The sequence below is a fragment of the Rana temporaria genome, chromosome 12 (assembly GCF_905171775.1).
Source record: "Rana temporaria chromosome 12, aRanTem1.1, whole genome shotgun sequence".
NCBI classification, from domain to species: domain Eukaryota; kingdom Metazoa; phylum Chordata; class Amphibia; order Anura; family Ranidae; genus Rana; species Rana temporaria.
The window spans coordinates 130246134-130266265 of record NC_053500.1 but is presented as its reverse complement, the minus strand read 5'-3'; the positions used below and the strand labels follow the sequence as shown (position 1 = coordinate 130266265).

The window sequence follows — 20132 nt, the reverse complement described above, 5'->3', positions numbered from 1 at the left end:
CAGTAAACTTAAAGCGGTTCTCCACCCTAAAGTGGAGTCCCGCTGATCGGAACCCTCCCCCCCTCCGGTGTCACATTTGACACCTTTCAGGGGGGAGGGGGGTGCAGACACCTGTCTAAAGACAGGTATTTGCACCCACTTCCGGCCACACGATACGGGCGAAAGACGGGCACTCCGTCACATCCCGTCTGTCGCCCGTTGTGTGCTGGGAACACTCGGCTCCCAGCACACAGCGTGTGAGCCAATCGGCGGGCGCAGCGCGACTCACGCATGCGCCGTAGGGAACCGGGCAGTGAAGCCGCAGCGCTTCACTTCCTGGTTCCCTCAGCGTGGATGGCGGGGGGAGCAGCAGAGTGACGAGCGATCGCTCGTGCTCTGCTGCGATCGGCGCTGGACTCCAGGACAGGTAAGTGTCCTAATATTAAAAGTCAGCAGCTGCAGTATTTGTAGCTGCTGGCTTTTAATATTTTGTTCCCATGGCACATCCGCTTTAATAAGAAAAAAAAAGGAGTGGGCAGATAGGATGTAGGAGATGGCAGTATTCCAACGTCACCTCCGTTTCACCCAATGGGTCTGGGTAACTCCAGGGGAAACCACCATGGGAAAATGCATTTGCAGAGGCAGAGTAAGATTACTGAAGCGAGGATTGGCAAGTAAGCTAAAGGACTTGAAAATAAAAGGCTGAGTTATTCCTGCCCTCTTCTCTGCCCCCCCCCCCTTTTTTGCCTTTCTTCCTTCCTGCTTTTTACTTTTCCTATGGGGTCTCCTGCTCCCAAACCCTCATGTCTTATGTTGTAAATTGCACTACTATTTGGAAGCCTGTTCACTAATGTTTGATGTAGTACTCCACAAGGTTTCTATCCATAAAGACATGGATAAGCGAGTTTGGGATGAAGAAACTTTACTGGCCTGCACAGAATCCTAACCTCAACCCGATAGAACACCTTTTTTAATTATCACATCTGATGTAATAATTAGTTTTCCACCAGACATAAACCAAAAAACTAGAGATGCAATCTCAGTCTTTGTTAATTTTCTTTACTTCAAATCTTCATGCATATTATAGGCTTACAAGCAAGTGACTGCACAGTTTCGGACAAACACATATCCTTCATCAAGCTGCATGTGTTTGTCCGAAACTGTGCAGTCGCTTGCTTGTAAGCCTATAATATGCATGAAGATTTGAAGTAAAGAAAATTAACAAAGACTGAGATTGCATCTCCAATAGAGATCTCTCTCTCTCGCTCTCTCTATATATATGATATGAGTGGAGAAAAGTGTTATAGTAAAGAAAAATTAAGGAGAGAGGATGCTATTGTGGGAAAAAAAGGTAGATTCATACCAGGGTAGATAGAATTGGTCTCAGCCTTGAAACAAAAAAGAGCTGGATGGGGAAATACAGATTATTGTGAAGGGTGTCCAGAATGTAAAGTTGCAGCATTCACAGGTGATATGCTTTAAAAAAAAAAAAAATAATAAATCATCCACGACCAAAATCATAAAAGCTTTTGAGGCATAAGGAGGGCTATTGCATTTGAAAATAAATGATTTTTGAAAATATGTTGCTCTGTATATCAACATTCCACACACCACAGTAACCTCCATGAAGGAAAAAATTCCACTACATCCTTGTACATGCCCAACATAGGGTTAACCTCCCCTTTAAATCAAGACCATTACATCAGACCTAAAAGCATGGCAAAAGGCTCCTTTCTCCTAGATTGACGATAATAAAAATGTTCCACTTTGTGTGAGGCGGCAAACAGCCTAGAATATGTAAACACACACTGAAGGGTGCTAAGGGGAGGGTGATCTCAGGCATGTCACTTAATGAAATTGATGGATTTGAACGTTCACAAACACGCAGTGGTCCCCAACCTTTTTGGCACCGGGGACCGGCATTGTTAAAGGAAATTGTACCAAGTCCTGGGGGGGCGGGGGTGATGTCAGGATGATTGAAGCGCATCATTTATATTATTACATTGTAATATGAAATGAAATAGTTCAACTCACCATAATGCAGTATGTACCAGAGTGTCACTTGCCATGATGCCTACAACCAGATGTGGATTGTCACTTGCCACATCACCTGCCTTAAAGGGTCACTAAAGGATTTTTTTTTTTAGCTAAATAGCTTCCTTTACCTTACTGCAGTCCTGGTTTCATGTCCTCATTGCTCGTTTTTTTGCTCTGATGTTGCTGTAAAACTGCTCTGTTCTGGACAATTCCTGGTTGTCTGGCTCCGCATGAAAAAAGTCATGGGAGAGTTTAGTTTAGTTTGGTCCTAGCCATGACTCTCTATGGCACTGTCCAGCACAGAGGCATAAAATAACATGCAAAGACTAAACTACTTTCAGTTTCGTTTTTGCATCTAAGTGGCACATTATATGATTGATTTTTATCTATTTTTATTCGTTTTTAAAAGGAATCAGTTAACTATTATGTCTCTATACCCTGTAAACAGTCATATTCAGCCCCAAATTTTTTTTCCTTTAGTGATCCTTTAAGATGCAGCTTGTCACTTGCGGCGTCGCTTGTCACTAGATGCATTTTGTCCCTTGCCACGTCACCTGCCTTCAGATGCTTTTTTGTCCCTTGCCACGTCACCTGCCACCAAATGTGGATTGTCACTTGTCATGTCTTCTGCTTTCATATGCAGCTTGTCACTTGCCACCTCGCCTCCCTTCATATGCAGCTTGTCACTTGCCGCGTCGCTTGTCACCAGATGCATTTTGTCCTTTGCCACATGGCCTGCCGCCAGATGCTTTTTTGTCCCTTGCCACGTCGCCTGCCACCAGATGATTTTTTGTCCCTTGCCACGTCACCTGCCACAAAATGCGGATTGTCACTTGTCACGTCGCCTGCCTTCATATGCAGCATGTCACTTGCCACGTCAGCCTGCCACCAGATGTGGATTGTCACCTGCCGCAACATGAAGATTTTTTTTTTTTTTTTATCAATAACAATTTTATTGGTCAATGGTTCCAATGTACATAACATACAGCCACATAGAGCCGCAGGCCCGCAGTGGGAACATAAAGAATAAACACCGTAACAGTAGCCTAGGGCGTTCATGTTATCTCTGACTAGCAGTTGCAAGTATGCCAGCTTGCCTATTAAAACCAGTGCCGCCAACATGGCGAAGTGCAAGCTGGCCATTGTCCTTCCGGACTAACCACATGTTATGGCTATACTAAGCAGTAGACTTAACTTCTAAGTATCAAAGCAACCGGAGACACTAGGGGTCTTCAAAGAGAAAAGGAAAGAAAAGAGGGGAAAAGAAAGGGAAAGTGATAGAGAGAGGGAGTGTCGTCATTTCGGCCCATGTACCCTCTCAGGGTGGATCCTCCCGGCGGTGCCACAGTTCCCAGACCTTGTCGTGAGCCTCCTGCCGATCCCGTAACCTGGCCGTCATCCCCTCCATGATCTCCACGTCTTTAATCCTGGCGTATAGGGCTTCAGGGGGAGGGGGAGACCGACGCTTCCAGTGCAACGCCACCAGGCAGCGGGCTGCTGTGAGAATGTGTCGGGCCAGTTTCTTATATGGAGACGGTAGTCTTACTAGAGGAAGTCCCAGGATGAAATATTTTGGGGAGGAAGGGATCTTCCTCTCTAGGAGCCGCTCCAGCAGCTGCCGGACCGAGTCCCAGAAAGGAGCAATCAGTGGGCACTCCCAGTACACATGGAGGAGGGTGCCCCTCGCCCCCAGGCACCGCCAGCAGCGGTCCGAGCTAGTGGGATAAATGGCATGGAGGACGTCCGGGGTCATGTACCAGAAACACAGTATTTTATAAATGTTTTCTTTGTATAACGTGCAAATCGAGCTCTTTGCCGCCTGCCCCCAGATCTCGTGCCATTGTTCCATAGGGATCTCCTCGCCCAGGGCCTTTTCCCATTTAATCATGTATGCATGCTTGCCCTTCGCCTCCATGGGCCAGGCATTCAGTATTGAGTATATCCCCGAGATCAATCCCCTCTGAGCCGACCCCGCCAGAATCAAACGCTCAAACGGGGTCGGGGGGGAGAACTGCAATTTTGGAGCTATTGACAAGGCATAATGGCGTATTTGGAGATACCCGTAGAATTCCCGGTTCGGGAGACCGTGTTGGGAGCGCAGGTCAGCAAAGGAGCGTAATTTACGGGTCAAAGGGTCAACCAGATTGCCAAAGTGGAAGAGGTTCCTAGAGGTCCACGGGAATGACATGCGGTGGGTGAGGCTGTCCGGCACCTTGGGGTTACAGGCAAAAGAGGTCAGGAGCGAGCCACTGGAGGTCAGCCTATGTTGGGGTATTAGCTTACGCCACATCCGTCGGAGCACCGACATTGGGCCCAGCAAGCGATCGGGGTCTACGTCCGCATTTGCGCTCCACAGGAGGCTATTGGGGTGAACTGGGGCCAGCCATAGCTTCTCAATTTCCGTCCACTTGTTGTATGAACGCAGTGTAAACCAAGAAGCTATGGCTCGCAGCTGGGCTGCTTGATAGTACCTGACAAGGTCTGGGAAGGCCAGGCCTCCATCCGTACGCGCCGCCGTCAGGACTGACCGTGGTATCCTATGACGCTTGTAGTTCCAAGTAAACTGCAACAGATCTGTCTGGAGTTTTCTTAGGTGGGCATACGGGACTTGGATGGGTAGTGTTTGGAACAAGTATAGGACCTTTGGGAGGATAGTCATTTTCACCGACGCGACTCTCCCCAGGAGAGATATATGATGTTTTCTCCACTGTAACAGGAGGGCTCTGATGGAGCGGAAAAGCGGGGGGAAATTTTCCTGATAAAGTGTGCCAAAGCTCGGGGTAATATAGACACCCAAGTACTTTAGGGCGGTTGTTTTCCACGTGTAGGGGAAGTTCATTTGCAGGTGGGTCGCTTCACCCATCTGCATGTTAAGCGGGAGCGCCTCTGATTTGGACGCATTAATTTTATACCCCGAAAGAGCGCCGTACCGATCGAGTTCCGCGTGGAGATTCGGAAGGGATGTTCTAGGCTGGGTCAGAGTCAAAATCACGTCATCTGCGAACAACGAGATTTTGAACTCCCGATCTCTGACCATAATGCCCTTAATACTAGCATTCCCTCGGATAGTGGCCGCCAGGGGTTCTACACATAATGCGAATAGCAAGGGGGAAAGCGGACAGCCCTGCCTGGTGCCATTTGTCACCGGGAACGGGGGGGAGAGGGCGAAGGGAGTCTTAACTTGGGAGGAGGGGTTTGCATATAGGTGCCGAATCGCCTGTAAAAAGGGTCCCCGGAATCCCACGTGTTGTAACGTGGCGAACAGGAAGGGCCAGCCCAGGCGATCAAAGGCCTTTTCCGCGTCCAAACTGAGTAGCAGAGACTGCAGGCCCTCCCTGTTCGCCACCTCCACCAGGTCGATTATCTTCCTGGTGTTGTCACCTGCCTGGCGGAGAGGGACAAAGCCCACCTGGTCTTTATGGATAAGGGAGGGGAGGACTGCGTTCAGACGGACAGAGAGCACTTTGGTGAAGATTTTGAGGTCTGAGTTTAAAAGGGCGATAGGCCTATAGTTGGCACAGATGGAAGGGTCCTTATCCTGTTTGGGTATTACTGTGACAAAGGACCTCTGCATGTCCACTGGGATGGGGGTCTCACGAAGAAATGCATTGAATAGTTTGCACATGTAGGGGAGCAATATAGGATGAAACGCTTTATAATATTCATAAGGGAAGCCATCTGGCCCTGGGGCCTTGCTAGATGGCATGGATTTGATGGTGGACTCTAATTCTTCTTCCGTTATCGGGGCATTTAGAGAGGACAAGTCCTCAGGCCTCAGCCGGGAGACCCCACTATTCTCCAGATATTGGGCCATACGTCGGGCTACGTCGGGAGAGAGAGGGGTGCTTGGGATGTCCGGGTTATTATAAAGATGCGTATAAAATTCCGCGAATGAGTGGGCTATGTCCCTTGGGTGCGTAAGCAAGGTACCCGTGGCAGATTTAATTTGGTGAGGCGTCGAGGCCTGCGTGCTGTCCCGCAGTTTCCGAGCCAGGAGGGAGTGGGCCTTATTCCCCTTATCATAGAACAACTGCCTTAGTCTGACCAAGGCCTTTTCCACCCGACCTATCGCTAGGTCACTCAGGGTCGCCCGCAGGGAGGTGATCTTTTTAAGGAGCGCCAAGGTGGGAGAGCTCTGCAATTGGCCCTCCAACACCCTAAGCTCCCCTTCAGTCTGGAGTCTCAGGGCCTGCGCGTCTTTCTTCATGGCGGCCGACAGGGCTAAACATAACATGAAGATTTTTACTGCAGTGGTGCACATTAGTTCAGAGGCAAGCCTGGAGTAGTGGGTAGTGAAAGAGAACAGTGGTAATGAGGGGGGAGGGTTGGCGAGAGATGATCTCATCTCTCTGCTCCCCTGCCTTACCTCCAGCAGTGTATCGGTGTTCTGCCGCGCTGTGTTGGCGGAGGAGCAGTGATGCGACTGGGCAGTGAGAGATGATCCCCGCCTCACCTCCAGCAATATAGTAGCCCCGCTGTGAGCGTGGAAGAGCGGTGATGCAGGCGGGCGGTGGGAAATGATCTCATCTCTCTGCTCGTTTGCCTCAGTATATCGGCCCGCTGTGAGCACAGAGCAGCAGTGATGTGGGTGGGCGGTAAAAGATGAGGTCATCTCTCTGCTTGCTCCGCCGCTGCACGTCCAACAGTGCAGCCTGTGCTGCCCGGCTGCAAACGGGCCAAGGTCCGGCAGTGGGCCACGGCCTGGGGTTTGATGACCCCTGCTTTAAAGGATGGGTCCAAATGGAACAAGGATGGTCAGCACATTTGCCCTCTCCTATTTGGGTCTCTCTAATAAAGTTGTTACCATGGTATACAAATTATAATTTTATATATGTATGTGTGTGTGTATATATATATATATATATATATATATATATATATATATATAACCACATATTTATTGTCCATTCAGATCAGTCCCTGCCTTCCAGAAGCTTACAGTCCAAGGTCCCTAACTCACATTTTTAACGTGGCAGCTGCCCCATTAGGGGCAAAGGGGAGCCACCCCCTTAATCCATATGCTCAGCCCCTAATCTACATAAAGCACATGAGGCTCTAATTGGCTTCAAAAAGGGTGGGCTCAGGGCAAAGTGCACTGCTCCCAAAGCCCACCCAGTGTGTCGACAGCGAATTAATATTTGCTACTGGTCTTCCTGGTTCTCCTACTGGCCAATCAGGAAGCGGGTCTTAAGACCCGACTGGCCGGGTGAAGTGACCGTATTGGCCGCGAGCAGCAGGGGGAAAGCCTCTGAGGAGGAGATGCAGGGGGAAGCCATCGTAGTTGCCAGCGACCTGGATGGGGTAAGTGTGGGCTGGTGGGCGAACAGGTGAGTGACAGGATGAGGTGGTTTGTTCGTCGATCGACCTGGGGGTGGGGTGGTAGGTTTGACCCAACAGGAAAAGGGGGGGGTTGGGTTGTCTGCTTACCACCCCCACTGCATTTATACATATACTAGGGCCAATTTAGACAGGTTGCAATTAGCCTACCAGTATGTCTTTGGCATGCGAGAGGAAACAGAGTACCTGGAGGAAACTCACGCAGGCACAGGAAGAACATGCAAACTCCAGGCAGATAGTTGCGTGGTTGTTATTTGCACCTGTTCAAATACAGGTGACATTGGGGTATTACTATGGAAAATACTGTCACACCGTACTTTCCTTTCCATCTCTCTGTAACTGACAAATGTGCAACACGGTTATACTGTCACACCGTACTGTCCTTTCCATCTCTCTGTAACTGACAAATGTGTAACACGGTTTGAAAATGTAACATACTATCTGAAATGCATTGCTGTTTTATAAATGGACCCCTATATGTTTATACTTTTTTGCACTAAAATGTATATCTGTTTTTCGCATTTCCAAATTTCCAAATTGGAATGCATATTAATATGAAAGAAAACTTTCCCGAAAGCTATATGGGGGGCTGTCACTGTTATCTATTTAAAAAAATGCTAGTTCCCTGGCTATAATGCTGATCCTTCAGCTTCAATAGTTGAATATGTTCCAAGTCAATTACCGCGTACACGACCATTATTCATGACGAGAACAATGCCATTTTTTAAATTGGTCGTGTGTAGACTCCAGAGCATTTTTCTCAACGAGAAAAATGGGCATTCAAAATTTAGAACAGGCTCTATTTCTTCTCATCGTCTTTCACGTCTCCGTTTTTCTAGTGTGAATGACGGGGAAAAAAAGTGCATGCCCAGAAGCAAGTAATGAGACGGGAAATTAGCATCATCAGCCCAAAGGGTGGTGCCATTCGAATAGAACTTCCCCTTTATAGTGTTGTCGTACTTGTACGTCACCACGCTTTGCCCAAGCATTTTTTATCACGATTGTGTGTATGCAAGGCAGGTTAGAGAGGAATCACGTCGAGAAAAAATGTGTTTTTTTTCCATGACATGAAAAACGGACGTGTGTACGCAGCAAAATACCTCGTATAAGCAAGCATATTACAAAAGTCAGACAAAAGACAAAAGTCGATGCACTGATTCTAGAAGGTAAGCATAACAGCCAGGTAAACTAGCATATGCAAAATGAGAACTATATTATGGGAGCCCCTGTGTTTCGCCTATGAAGGTTCACTTTAAGAATGCACAAACATGTGACTAGGACTGCATGAGAAATCAATGGAGGCAAAGGAGGACAGAAGCCGCACTTCACTATTATACAGTATTTCCACTTTGCCAGGCTTCATGGAAAGTATTACTAATATGTGTTTGATGTGCTGTGTAAATATAAACATTAATTACACTCCGAGATGTGTTTTATTAAGAAAAATGTGGTTTCCATTATATTTATTATTTAGTTAAAATAATGTGAGCTGAATAATATGATTTATTTATGTTTTAGCTGCTATCCAAAGAAAACATCTTCCTTGCCATTGACAAGATGCTTGCATAAACAGCAGAGACAGCAATAAGAGATAGAGGCGAGGTGTCATACTGTTTTTTTTCTTTTAAAGGGAACCTGTGAGTATAAAAATATAGGAGCTGCAGACTCGTATTTAGCCATCAACTTGATCCAGGTTGTCCTACTAGAGTCTTTCATCTGGAACAAGTAGACAGGCAGGGAAGTAAAAATCGAATTAACATTTTGTCAGGGCTGGGCTCCTGCTACTTCACAAGCAGCTCTATTCTTTCAGTGCTCAGAAGCTGCTCAGCTGTCAGTTACCAGCCACTCATTGTTACCGTAGTGACTCACTTGGTTACCATTAAACTGCCTCATTAGTCCAGCCTACAACTAATTTCCTCCTTGCCCTTGAAACGTCTTCAAGTGCATTCCTTCCTGTGTATAACTTGGCCTGGCTGACTTCCATTTGATTTCCTGTTCCTGATTTTTGCTCCCCGCTATGCTGACTTCTGATTTTCTGGCTCGGCTCACCTGATTTCCTGCTCTGGCATCTAAACCCTGGCTTCTGTTTTTGATTACATTCCTTACAGCAAACCACTTTTTGCTATTTGAACAGCTGAACTCATTTTCTCCTTGCCCTTGCGTGGTCTATGATCTCGAAGTGCATTCCTTCCTGTGTTCCTGTGTATGACTTGGCCTGGCTGACTTCCCTTGGATTCTTGTTCCTGATTTTTTGCTCCACACTATGCCGACTTCTGGTTTCCTGATCCTGGCTGATCTGATTACCAACTCTGGCATCCAAACCCTGGCTTTTGTTTTTGACTACATTTCTGAACGGTGTTATTTTTGACATTTCATTACAGGTGTTGTTTAATTGCACATTCTGTCTCTCTCTGGTTTATGGTTCCTAACATATATTTACTCTAAAACTGTCTAAAAAGAATAAGGACAAGCACATCACTATGATGGGTGGCCTTCCTGACCGATAAGGAAGATGCAGAGGGTGGGCCAGCATTGGACTCTATAAGGAAACATTGAAAATACCATGTTAAATTAACAAAATGTACAAAATAGTTTTAAAATGACCATAAATTATTGAATATATTCAAGGACTAAATAAAATACTATACCAGCAGACTCAAAGATTGTATACAGTATGTCATGCCATCTCCAGTACAGTACTAGAAAATAATAGCCAGTTTTAATCCGTGTTCTATGCAAATCCGTGTTTACCGGCACAGGTGTTACATTGGGAGCAGCAGTTGTGTCCATGCTGCCACTGCATGCCAATAAACAACTATTGGACTGCCAGCACAAGGATGCACGCAACACCTACCTGTCCACCCCTCCACCAGTACAACATGGCCCCTGCACAGTGGCATAGATTTAAAACTTCAGGTGTGAGTGAGGACTTCAAGTGTATTTCTACCTTTGTAAAAAATGGGTACAGCGCTAAGTGATAAATCGTGATGAACCAAATAATGTGAAACAAATACTGTGACAAATGTCTAAAACAAAATAACAATTGATATATGTCCAATAAAAAGATCTCATGTGTGAAATTGAAACAGCAGAGAATTGAAAACTGTGAATAAGATAATAAAGTCCATAAACTATAAATCATATCCAAGTGAGAATTAAACGGGTAAAGAGAAATGCTTCTTCCACCAAGAAAACACCCAAATAGTGTAATGTAGTCTTCTTACCACTGGTGGGTGACCGTCATTACAGAGGTCTAATGAGGCACAGGGATGTTATAGTCTTCCTGAACAGACTCACTCCACAGTCCTGGAGTTTTCAGAAACGAGCATGTAAAAAGTTAGCCTAGGTTTACACTAATGCGGTGCTTGAAAACCTGCGATCCGTAAACATCTCTCACACTGCATTCAGATTGCACTGCCCTTGCGTTCTGCAGTAGGTGTCAGTGCAATCTTAACGACACCCCAAATGCAGGTCTCAAATGCAGTGCAAAAGTACCATGCGATCTGGTTGCAGTGCGGTTCCAAAATTGGTGCATGTACAATTGTGATGTGGTGTGATTTCAGCCCTTTTAAAAATCTGAATTGAACAGGAATGTGGTACGGTTCCTGTGGGATTCTATTGCGGTTCATAGTGTGAACCAAGGCTTAAGTAGTCATGTTTAAATATATTTTAAAAGTTATGCTATGAGAATAGGAACATGTAACAAAAATAGGGTTATACCAACTGACTGCAAATTGGAAATAGACTTTAAAGTTCAGGGAGATCATTGGCACGGGCTGCAAAGTGATTCACACCGCATGAACATGCCTTTGGTGTTTTATTTAGGCCTCTTTTACACTGGGGCGGGAGGTGCGGTGGTGGTAAAGCGCCGCTATTTTTAGTGGCGCTTTACCGTCGGAATTGCGGTGGTATTCCGCTGCTAGCAGTGCGGTTTTACCCCCGCTAGCGGCCAAAAAAGGGTTAATACCACCATCAATGCCGCGGTTTCCAATTGCTTTCGATGGAAAGGAGCGGTAAACACACAGCTTCTTCACCGCTCCAAAGATGCGGCTAGCAGGACTTTGAGCAGTCCTGCTAGCGCCCCGCTCCAGTGTGAAAGCTCTCAGGCTTTCACACTGGAGAAACAGCAGCCGCTGTTTCAGGTCGGTTTGCAGGTGCGATTTTTAGCGCAATAGCACCTGCAAACCACCCCAATGTGAAAAGGGATCTAATAGAAACAGTTTCTCCTGGCTTAATCAATTATACACAAGGTTCTTCCAAACATGCAGTGAGTTCATAGCGTAAACTAAAAACTCCATACAAAATAAAATATATATTTTAAGATAAAGATCATATAGAAATACTAAAGTTAACCACTTCATGACGGCCCTATAGCAGTTTTACTGCTACAGGGTGTCCCCTGTGCACCGGATCAAATATATACACGTGATCCTGCACTTCCGGGTAGCATGCACGAATGTACACCACTGGTGGCTCACTCTCCCTGTAATTATGCACAGCAGGAGGTGAGCAGTGGGTACCGTGCACTTGATGGCCGCCAGCACACACTGATCATTTGTTACAGAGGCAGAATGGCAGTTTGGCTATGCAAACAAGGCAGATTGCCATTCTGTCAGTAGGAAAGGCATGTTCCTGTGCTCATGCAAAGGGACAAGAATCCAGGCCTTTCTTTCGTAAAAGAACCTCCCACACAGTACACAAACACTGGCTAGGCACACAGTTAACCCTTTGATTGCCCCTGACGTTAACCCCTTCCCAGTCAATGTGATTAGTACAGTGACAGTGCATATTTTTTTTAGCAATGATCACTGTATTAGGCCTCTTGCACACTGCAGCTTGAAAAAGCTCAGTACAGCTTTTACTGAGCTAAAATGCAGCCCATTAATTGTAATATGCATATGCACACAGGCACGTAAACATGCAACATGCATTCTTTTGAAAAAAAAAAATCGGATTTTTTAGTCAGCAATTTACGCCTCATGTGCGCAAATGGCCATTTACATATTGTGCAGAATGAGAACGTGAGAATACTTTTGTGCATTATGTATTTTGTATGTATTTGCATGTGTTTGCGCGAACACATATACGTGAAAATGTGCATAAACACGAGCAAATACATACAAAAAAAAGAACGTCTGAAAAAGTAGATGCTGAAACAGGAGTATCATGGGCAAGAAGCCCAAGTGTCACTGGTTCCCAAAAAAGTGTCAAAAGTATTAGTGTCCTATTTGTCTGTCGCTAAATCACAGTGCCGCTTTAAGTCGCTGATCGCCGCCATTACTAGTAAGAAAATTTGTAGACACTATAACTTTTGCGCAAAGCAATCAATATGTGCTTACTGGGATTTTCTTGTTTAACCAAAAATATGTAGCAGAATACATACTGGCCTAAATTGATGAAGAAATTGGCCTAAATATAATTAATTACATATTTTTTATTGGATATGTTTTAAAGCAGAAAACGTAAGAGTACGTCTCATGCATTGGTTACCGTAAATAAAACCTCAGTTTTTCTTTTTAAACTTGTAAGATTTAAGAAAAGAAAAGTGCCCCAAAATTACACTTTCCCTTTAAAAGACATTACGTTTGATGAAATGCACAATAAAATTAAGAAAACTTTCAAATCTGCTACAGGGTGCCGTGTAATAGATCTATTAACACTTGTCCAAAAGAAAGGAAAAACAAACAGGCCTGCCCTGCACAGAGGTGCATTTTTCCCGGAGCCTTCTGTCAGGTCCCCAGAAACTACACAAGGGCGCACTCATTACCGTCTGACTATATTATCAGACTGGTGACTGATGCTTGCAGTGGCTGTATTGCTTCTATAGCAAGCTGAGCAGTGTAGCCTGACAGGCCAGTGACAGCAGGGGAAAATGGCAGGCAGCGTTTCCTCAGCTGCACCCTGCTCCAGACATCCCATGCTTCCATTGCTAGTCATGATCTCAGCAGGTCTCCTGTTTTTCACAGCCTTTTGCGGGGGGGCACGGCACAGTCTGACCCCCAGCTCAGTTAGTGGCAAAGACCACTGAGGAATCTTGTAGCCTCTGACAGCTGGCTCCAGCCTGTCCACTGACTAACAGCATTTCCTGATCGCTACCCGTAAGGCAACTCTGAACACAGATTTTTCTATTAAAGAAGCATTGTTCTGCTTGCAGTCATAAGCGACAGGAAAGAACGAGAGAGTAGAACTTCTAAAAGTAAAAGGTAAAGAAGGGGGCTTTTACATTGTTAAGTATTCGTTGCAGTATCTTTTTTCTTTTTACTTTATAAAATAAGTTAAACATTTTCTCAGCTGAACTGCATGAATGCATTTTTAAAAGTGATCTTTTACATTTGCTTTGTGATGAACTAGTGTGAATAATTGTATCAGTGTGTTACAACCTATTTCTGTGTATGGGTTTCTAACCCCTTCCTACCCGCGCCATAACTGAAAGACAGCTACCGTGCAGGCTTAATTTGCAGGGAGGTTTGTACATAGAGGCGGCCTTCTGACTCCGTGATCACAGATCGGGGTAAAGGGCTAATCACAGCGGTCCTTTACCATGTGATCAGCTGTGTCCAATGACAGCTGATCACAGGATGTAAGCACAAGTCAGTTATCGGCTTTTCTTTCCTCACGCTGACAGTGTGGGGAGAGAAGAAAAGAGCCAATAACCAGCTTGTGTTATAGGGGCATGGGCACTGATTATCAGTGTCCTGATTATCACTGCAGTTCCAACAGTGCCCACCAGTGCTGCCAATCAGTGCCTCCTCATCAGTGCTGCCAATCAGTGCCTCCTCATCAGTGCTGCCAATCAGTGCCTCCTCATCAGTGCTGCCAATCAGTACCTCCTCATCAGTGCTGCCAATCAGTGCCTCCTCATCAGTGCTGCCAATCAGTGCCATCCATCATTGCTGCCTATCAGACCAGCCTCATCACTGCAGCCTATTAATGTCCATCAGTGCAGCCTCATCAGCGCACATCCGTGAAGGAGAAAAATGACCTGTTTGCAAAATTTGATAAACTATGAAAATTATTATTTATTTTCAAAATTGTCAGTCTTTTTTCTGCAAAAAATAAATAAAAAACCCAGTGGTGATTAAATACCACCAAAAGAAAACAATTTGTGTGAATTAAAATGATAATTTCATATGGGTACAATGTTGCATGACTGCGCAATTGTCATTCAAAGCGCAACAGCGCTGAACGATGAAAATTGGTCTGGGCAGGAAGGGGTCAAAAGTGTCCAGTAGGCAAGTGCTTCATTACATATGTACATAAAGACAATCATGCTTAAACATTCCATCTACAGGCCCTTCTTCCTGACTAGCAGGACTTCACAATCATTGTGTTTCTCCCTTTCAGGTCTGCCTTACTAAGAACAGCTACATGGCTACTGATCACATCTCTGCAGTCTATAGGGCTCATTAATGCTGGCAGGAGAAACCATGGGGCTGGCAAGCTGTAAAAAATCAATGACAGGAGTAAGGCTGAGCTCAGGCGCGTTTGGAGCTCCACTTGTCCGCCAGAAAGTTGACATTACGCAGCACTAATCACAGGCAGTGAGACATATCCCGATCTGTGCAGCCGTGGATCAGCAAATGTCTCACTGCCTGCGATTAGCTCTGCGGAGTGTCAGCTTTTTGGCGGACACGTGGAACTGCGAACACACCTGAGTTTATCCTTACACAGGAGCAGCTGTACGGGTCTTTTCAAACTTCTGAGCATTTATATCCATACAGGGGTGGATGCACAGTGCCGGATGAGGACAGACTGCATCCTAGAACATGCGTTTGTCCCTGTAGGGATGTAGATGTTTAAGCACCTGACCTCTGGAAGGTTTTACCCTCATCATGAGCAGGCCATTTTTAGCTATTCAGCATTGCGCTACTTTAAGCGGTAAAGCCCCGGACCTTTAGGCAGCTAAATGCCCAAGCCAGGTTTTGCGATTCGGCACTGCGTTGCTTTAACAGACAATTGCACGGTCGTGCGACGTGGCTCCCAAACAAAATTGGCGTCCTTTTTTCCCCACAAATAGAGCTTTCTTTTGGTGGTATTTGATCACCTCTGCGGTTTTTATTTTTTGCGCTATAAACAAAAATAGAGCGACAATTTTGAAAAAATTTTTTACTTTTTTCTTTATTTTTTCCTCAGTTTAGGCCGATACGTATTCTTCTACATATTTTTGGTAAAAAAAAAATCGCAATAAGCATTTATCAATTGGTTTGCGCAAAATGTATAGTGTTTACAAAATAGGGGATATTTTTATTGCATTTTTATTAATTATATTTTTTTTACTACTAATGGCGGCGATCAGCGATTTTTTTCGTGACTGCGACATTATGGCGGACACTTCGGACAATTTTGACACATTTTTGGGACCACTGTCATTTTCACAGCAAAAAATGCATTTAAATTGCATTCTTTATTGTGAAAATGACAGTTGCAGTTTGGGAGTTAACCACAGGGGGCGCTGAAGGAGTTAGGCTTCACCTAGTGTGTGTTTACAACTGTGGCTGTAGGTCTGACGTCATCGATCGAGTCTCCCTATAAAAGGGATGACTCGATCGATTCAGCCGCCACAGTGAAGCACGGGAAGCCGTGTTTACATACGGCTCTCCCCGTTCTTCAGCTCCGGGGAGCAATCGCGAGGGGGCGGCTCGAAACGAAAAGCCGCACCCTCGTCCCGGATCACTCTCCGCGGGTTTCCGACCGCTGCATGTATGCATGTACCGGGGGGGGTTCCGATTGGACCCCCGACCCGCGGAAAGGCGGGGACGTACATGTACGCCCATATGCCTGTACGTGCCATTCTGTGGACGTATATGTACATGCGGCGATCGGCAACCGGTTAAGCAGTACGCAATCAAAATTTATTTTTATTATTTTTTTACCATAAAAATAGCTTTCTAATGGTGGTAATTAATCACCACTGAGTCCTTGTAACCATTTGATGAAGATTTTTATTTTATTTGTTCACTTTGCTGCATTCAAATCAAAAGCAATATAACATTTTAGATTCAACCAATTCGAAAATTTATTAATTTTGAAACTAAAAATGTTGGTAAGTTCGAAGAAAATTCGGAATATGAATCGGAACACATTTTTTGTCATGCACATCTACCGACTACTGACAAAACCTGTTAAAGGGGTTTAATTTTTGGTGAGATACTAGGGTCCCTAAAACTAAATGCAAATGTTGCTCCTTCTCTTTACACCGCTGAAAGCAAGAAGATAGATGCATCCAGTCAGCATACATGGTCAGGTCTACATTGAAGAACAGAAGCAAATACAGATCTGCAAGAAGTCTTGCTTAAATCCTTATATATTGTTTATCTAGTGTTTGTTTTCTTAAAAAGACTGAAGATCACTTCAAATAGAAACGCTAATCACATTCATTCCCACTAGAGGGAGCATACACAGCAAATGTATATACACATATACACACACACACACTGCATGTCTACAATCAAAATAGGAAACCCGTAAGAAAGAAAAACATGAGTCATATTAAAAAGAACAATAAAAAAATAAGCATTTTCTTTTTTTTGGAAGATCTGCTAAAACTGCTAGGTAAGGCAAGGTATACCTTTTCCCTTTCTCTGTTGCAAATGATGAGCAATTTAATTGGATCTGCTACTCAAGATCCAACAGACCAAAAAGGTTAGGTAATGGGGTCTGGGTTCAAGCAAAGTTCAGTTTAAATCAAAGGTATGTAGAGATCGGAAATTTGGTACCCAAGTCCCTAAAGAACAGGAGCAGTTGGACTATGCCGGTACAGGTTGAATTAAAGTAAATTCAAGTGTAGAAGCACATATATAGAAAAATATAAAGTTGTTATTAATACAAAATCAATAGAAAACAACACATAATTATATACAAATTAAAAACATGGTGACAATCCATACATATCACCAGTATAATGCACCCCAAGGGGGGAATATCACAGTGGGATTGTAGGTCACAGAAAGCATCTCAACTAGTTTTGCGGTCTACTACTGCTTTGTCATGAGAAAATCTGTACTTTGATTGACAAATGATCAATAGCAGTACGATTGAAAGTGAAAGTTTTTGTTTACAATTGTCAGTCACTCTTTGTTTATAGCGCAACAAATAAAAAACAGCAGAGGTGATCAAACACCACCAAAAGATAGCTCTATTTTTTGGGGGGAAAAAAGGACATACATTTTATTTGGGTACAACATCGCACGACTGTGCAATTGTCAGTTAAAGTAATGCAATGCCGTATCGCAAAAAAAGGCCTGGTCATGAAGGCGGGTAAACCTTCCGGAGAAAAAGAGGTTAAGGTGTTCATTTGGGTTATTGTCTATAGCAGTGGTTCTCAACCTTCTAGTGCCGTGACCCCTTGATAAAATTTCCTAAGTTGTGGGGACCCCTAATAGTAAAATTATTTTCATATCGTGGGTTAAAAGCACCCAAGGCAAGACAAGTAATTTGCGCCCCTAACCCACGGACATTTAGCGATCCCTGAGTGCCTTCCACTCGTACAGTATTAAAACCACGTATAGTACATTTTGGGATGTACCACTCTCTCTTTGTTCTCCTTTCTTTCCCTTTCATCTCTCTCTATCCTAATGCCTTGTTTTTTCCCCCATCCCTCCCTCTAACTGTCTTTCTTGATATCTTTTTTTTCTTTTCTCTCCCTTTTTCTCCCTTTTCCTCTCTTATCTCCCTATCTGGGAGAACAGTGCAGGCTTCAGGAACAGCCCAGGATTTGGTGACCCCTGGCAAATCATCATTTGACCCCCAAGGGGGTCCCCGACCCCCAGGTCTATAGTGTGATTTCAATAAACAATCAGAAATATATTTGTTTAAAATAATTAAAAATTAAACAGGATGCATTTTTGCAAACAAACAAAAACGTAGAAAGCAAAGAATGACCAATAATGCTTTACTGCCAACAAATCATTGATTATTTAATCTTACAGTGTACAAAACTAGGCTCAGAATGACCGTTATTCGCAACTCTATAAAAAAAAAATCTTGTTGAGACCTAGGTAGATGTCCTAATGTCTAATGCAAAGCCAACACAAAATTGATGCGTTAGTTTACCAAAAACAATGTCAAATATCGCACTAGTTTTATGTTGCCCTCTTTTACTTTTAGAACTAAAAAAATATATATATATAAAAAAAAAAAGTTTTATTACTCAGATAGGTACAATGGGCCAGATCCACAGCCAGCCGCCGTAAATTAAATATTCCCATTTAAGTTACACTGCCGGAAAATTTCTACCTAAGTGCCCGATCCACAAAGCACTTGCCTAGAAATTTTCGGCTGTGTAACTTAAATCTGGCCGGCGCAAAGCGTTCCTATTCAAATGGGGCGAGTCCCATTTAAATTAGGCGCGCTACCGCGCCGGCCGTACTGCGAATGCTCACGACGTCATTTTCCCGACGTGCATTGCGCGGTTTTACGTTACGCAGAGTTTTGTGAATCGCGCCGGGTAAAAAAAGTTACGTCGGGAAAAAAAAAAGATACGGCGGGAAAAAAATAATAAAAAAATAAAAAATAACAGCGTCGCGGAAAGAAGGGTCTACTTTTACAAGGTGTACAAACTTTACACTTTGTAAAAGCAGCCCTAATTTTGCGCTTTCAAACTAATACTTACGGAGAAAAAACTAAGCTGAAAAGCTTCGTGGATCTCCGTAAGTGCCAATTTGCATACCCGACGCGGCATTTCGACTCAAAATGCCCCCAGCGGCGGATGCGGTACTGCATCCTAAGATCCGGCAGTGTAAGTCCCTTACACATGTCGGATCTTCTGCCTATCTATTGGAAACTGATTCTGTGGATCAGTTCTAAAGATAGAAACATGGATACGACGGCGTATCAGTAGATACGCCGGCGTATCCCTTTTGAGGATCTGGCCCATTATTTATATCAGTGATTATTAACTTGTGATGTACCCGACTTTTTCTGCTCATCTGCTCTCCTTATTGTATTTTATGTGTGGCCCAAGACGATTCCTCTTCTTCCAATGTGGCCCAGGAAGGTCAAAAGGTTGGACACCCTTATTCCAATGCTAAATAGGTATACCCAACAGTGTTTTTTAGTTTACTTACAGTGGGGGCTTTCCTTGGCTCCAGTCTTCAACAGTGTTCGAGCAATGGGTACATTATTTGTCATGATAGCAATATCCAAGGGGGTCAATCCTTCGCTGTTGGGAGTATTGAGGTCCAGTTCCTCAGCTGTATACTGGTAGAGAAGGATCTGGACAGCCTCAAGGTCCTGCTGCTCCACTGCCTCAAATATGGCTTCATTGCACTGGAAGTTCTGTCAGAAAAAAATATATATATATTATCCAAGGCAAATCACTTTGCTAAAGAGAATGCACATAAAAAGGTTCCTTTAAATCCCAACTCTGGACAAAACACTTGTCTCTTGTTAGCTGTGTAAAGTTTTTATTGACATCTGTGTACATTTTCAGGAATGTTTTACTTGTTTTTGGTGTGATTACTGAGGCTGAAGACAGAAAAAATTATCTCAGATTGGGACACAGACAGCAATACCAACCTGGAAAAGGTTCTAATAACCCGTATCCAAATTTAACATTGCCTGGAGTTGGGCTTTAACATTCCTTGATAAGACTATACTGTGTGTTTTAAATTAAACTTGTAATAAATCTTAATCATTTTATGTGAGCAAATTATAAAAAAAGTAGCGGTTACCATCAGTTAAAATCACATGTCAAAATAATTAGGGCATTTTGAGTTATACACAAATCTCATAGGAATAAAGGACTCCCTGCTCCAGGTGAGTTGAGTGTGCCTGATGGA

At 44.1% G+C, this 20132-nt stretch overlaps 1 protein-coding gene across 1 annotated transcript in view; it reads right to left on the bottom strand.

Annotated features, from left to right (window-relative positions):
* Positions 1-20132, bottom strand: part of ANKFN1 (ankyrin repeat and fibronectin type III domain containing 1) — a 340893-nt gene that overhangs the window by 306726 nt on the left and 14035 nt on the right. Inside the window, exon 2 of the mRNA XM_040330698.1 lies at positions 19419-19629. Coding sequence (XP_040186632.1) covers positions 19419-19629 — 211 coding nt within the window. The remainder of the gene's footprint in view (positions 1-19418; positions 19630-20132) is intronic.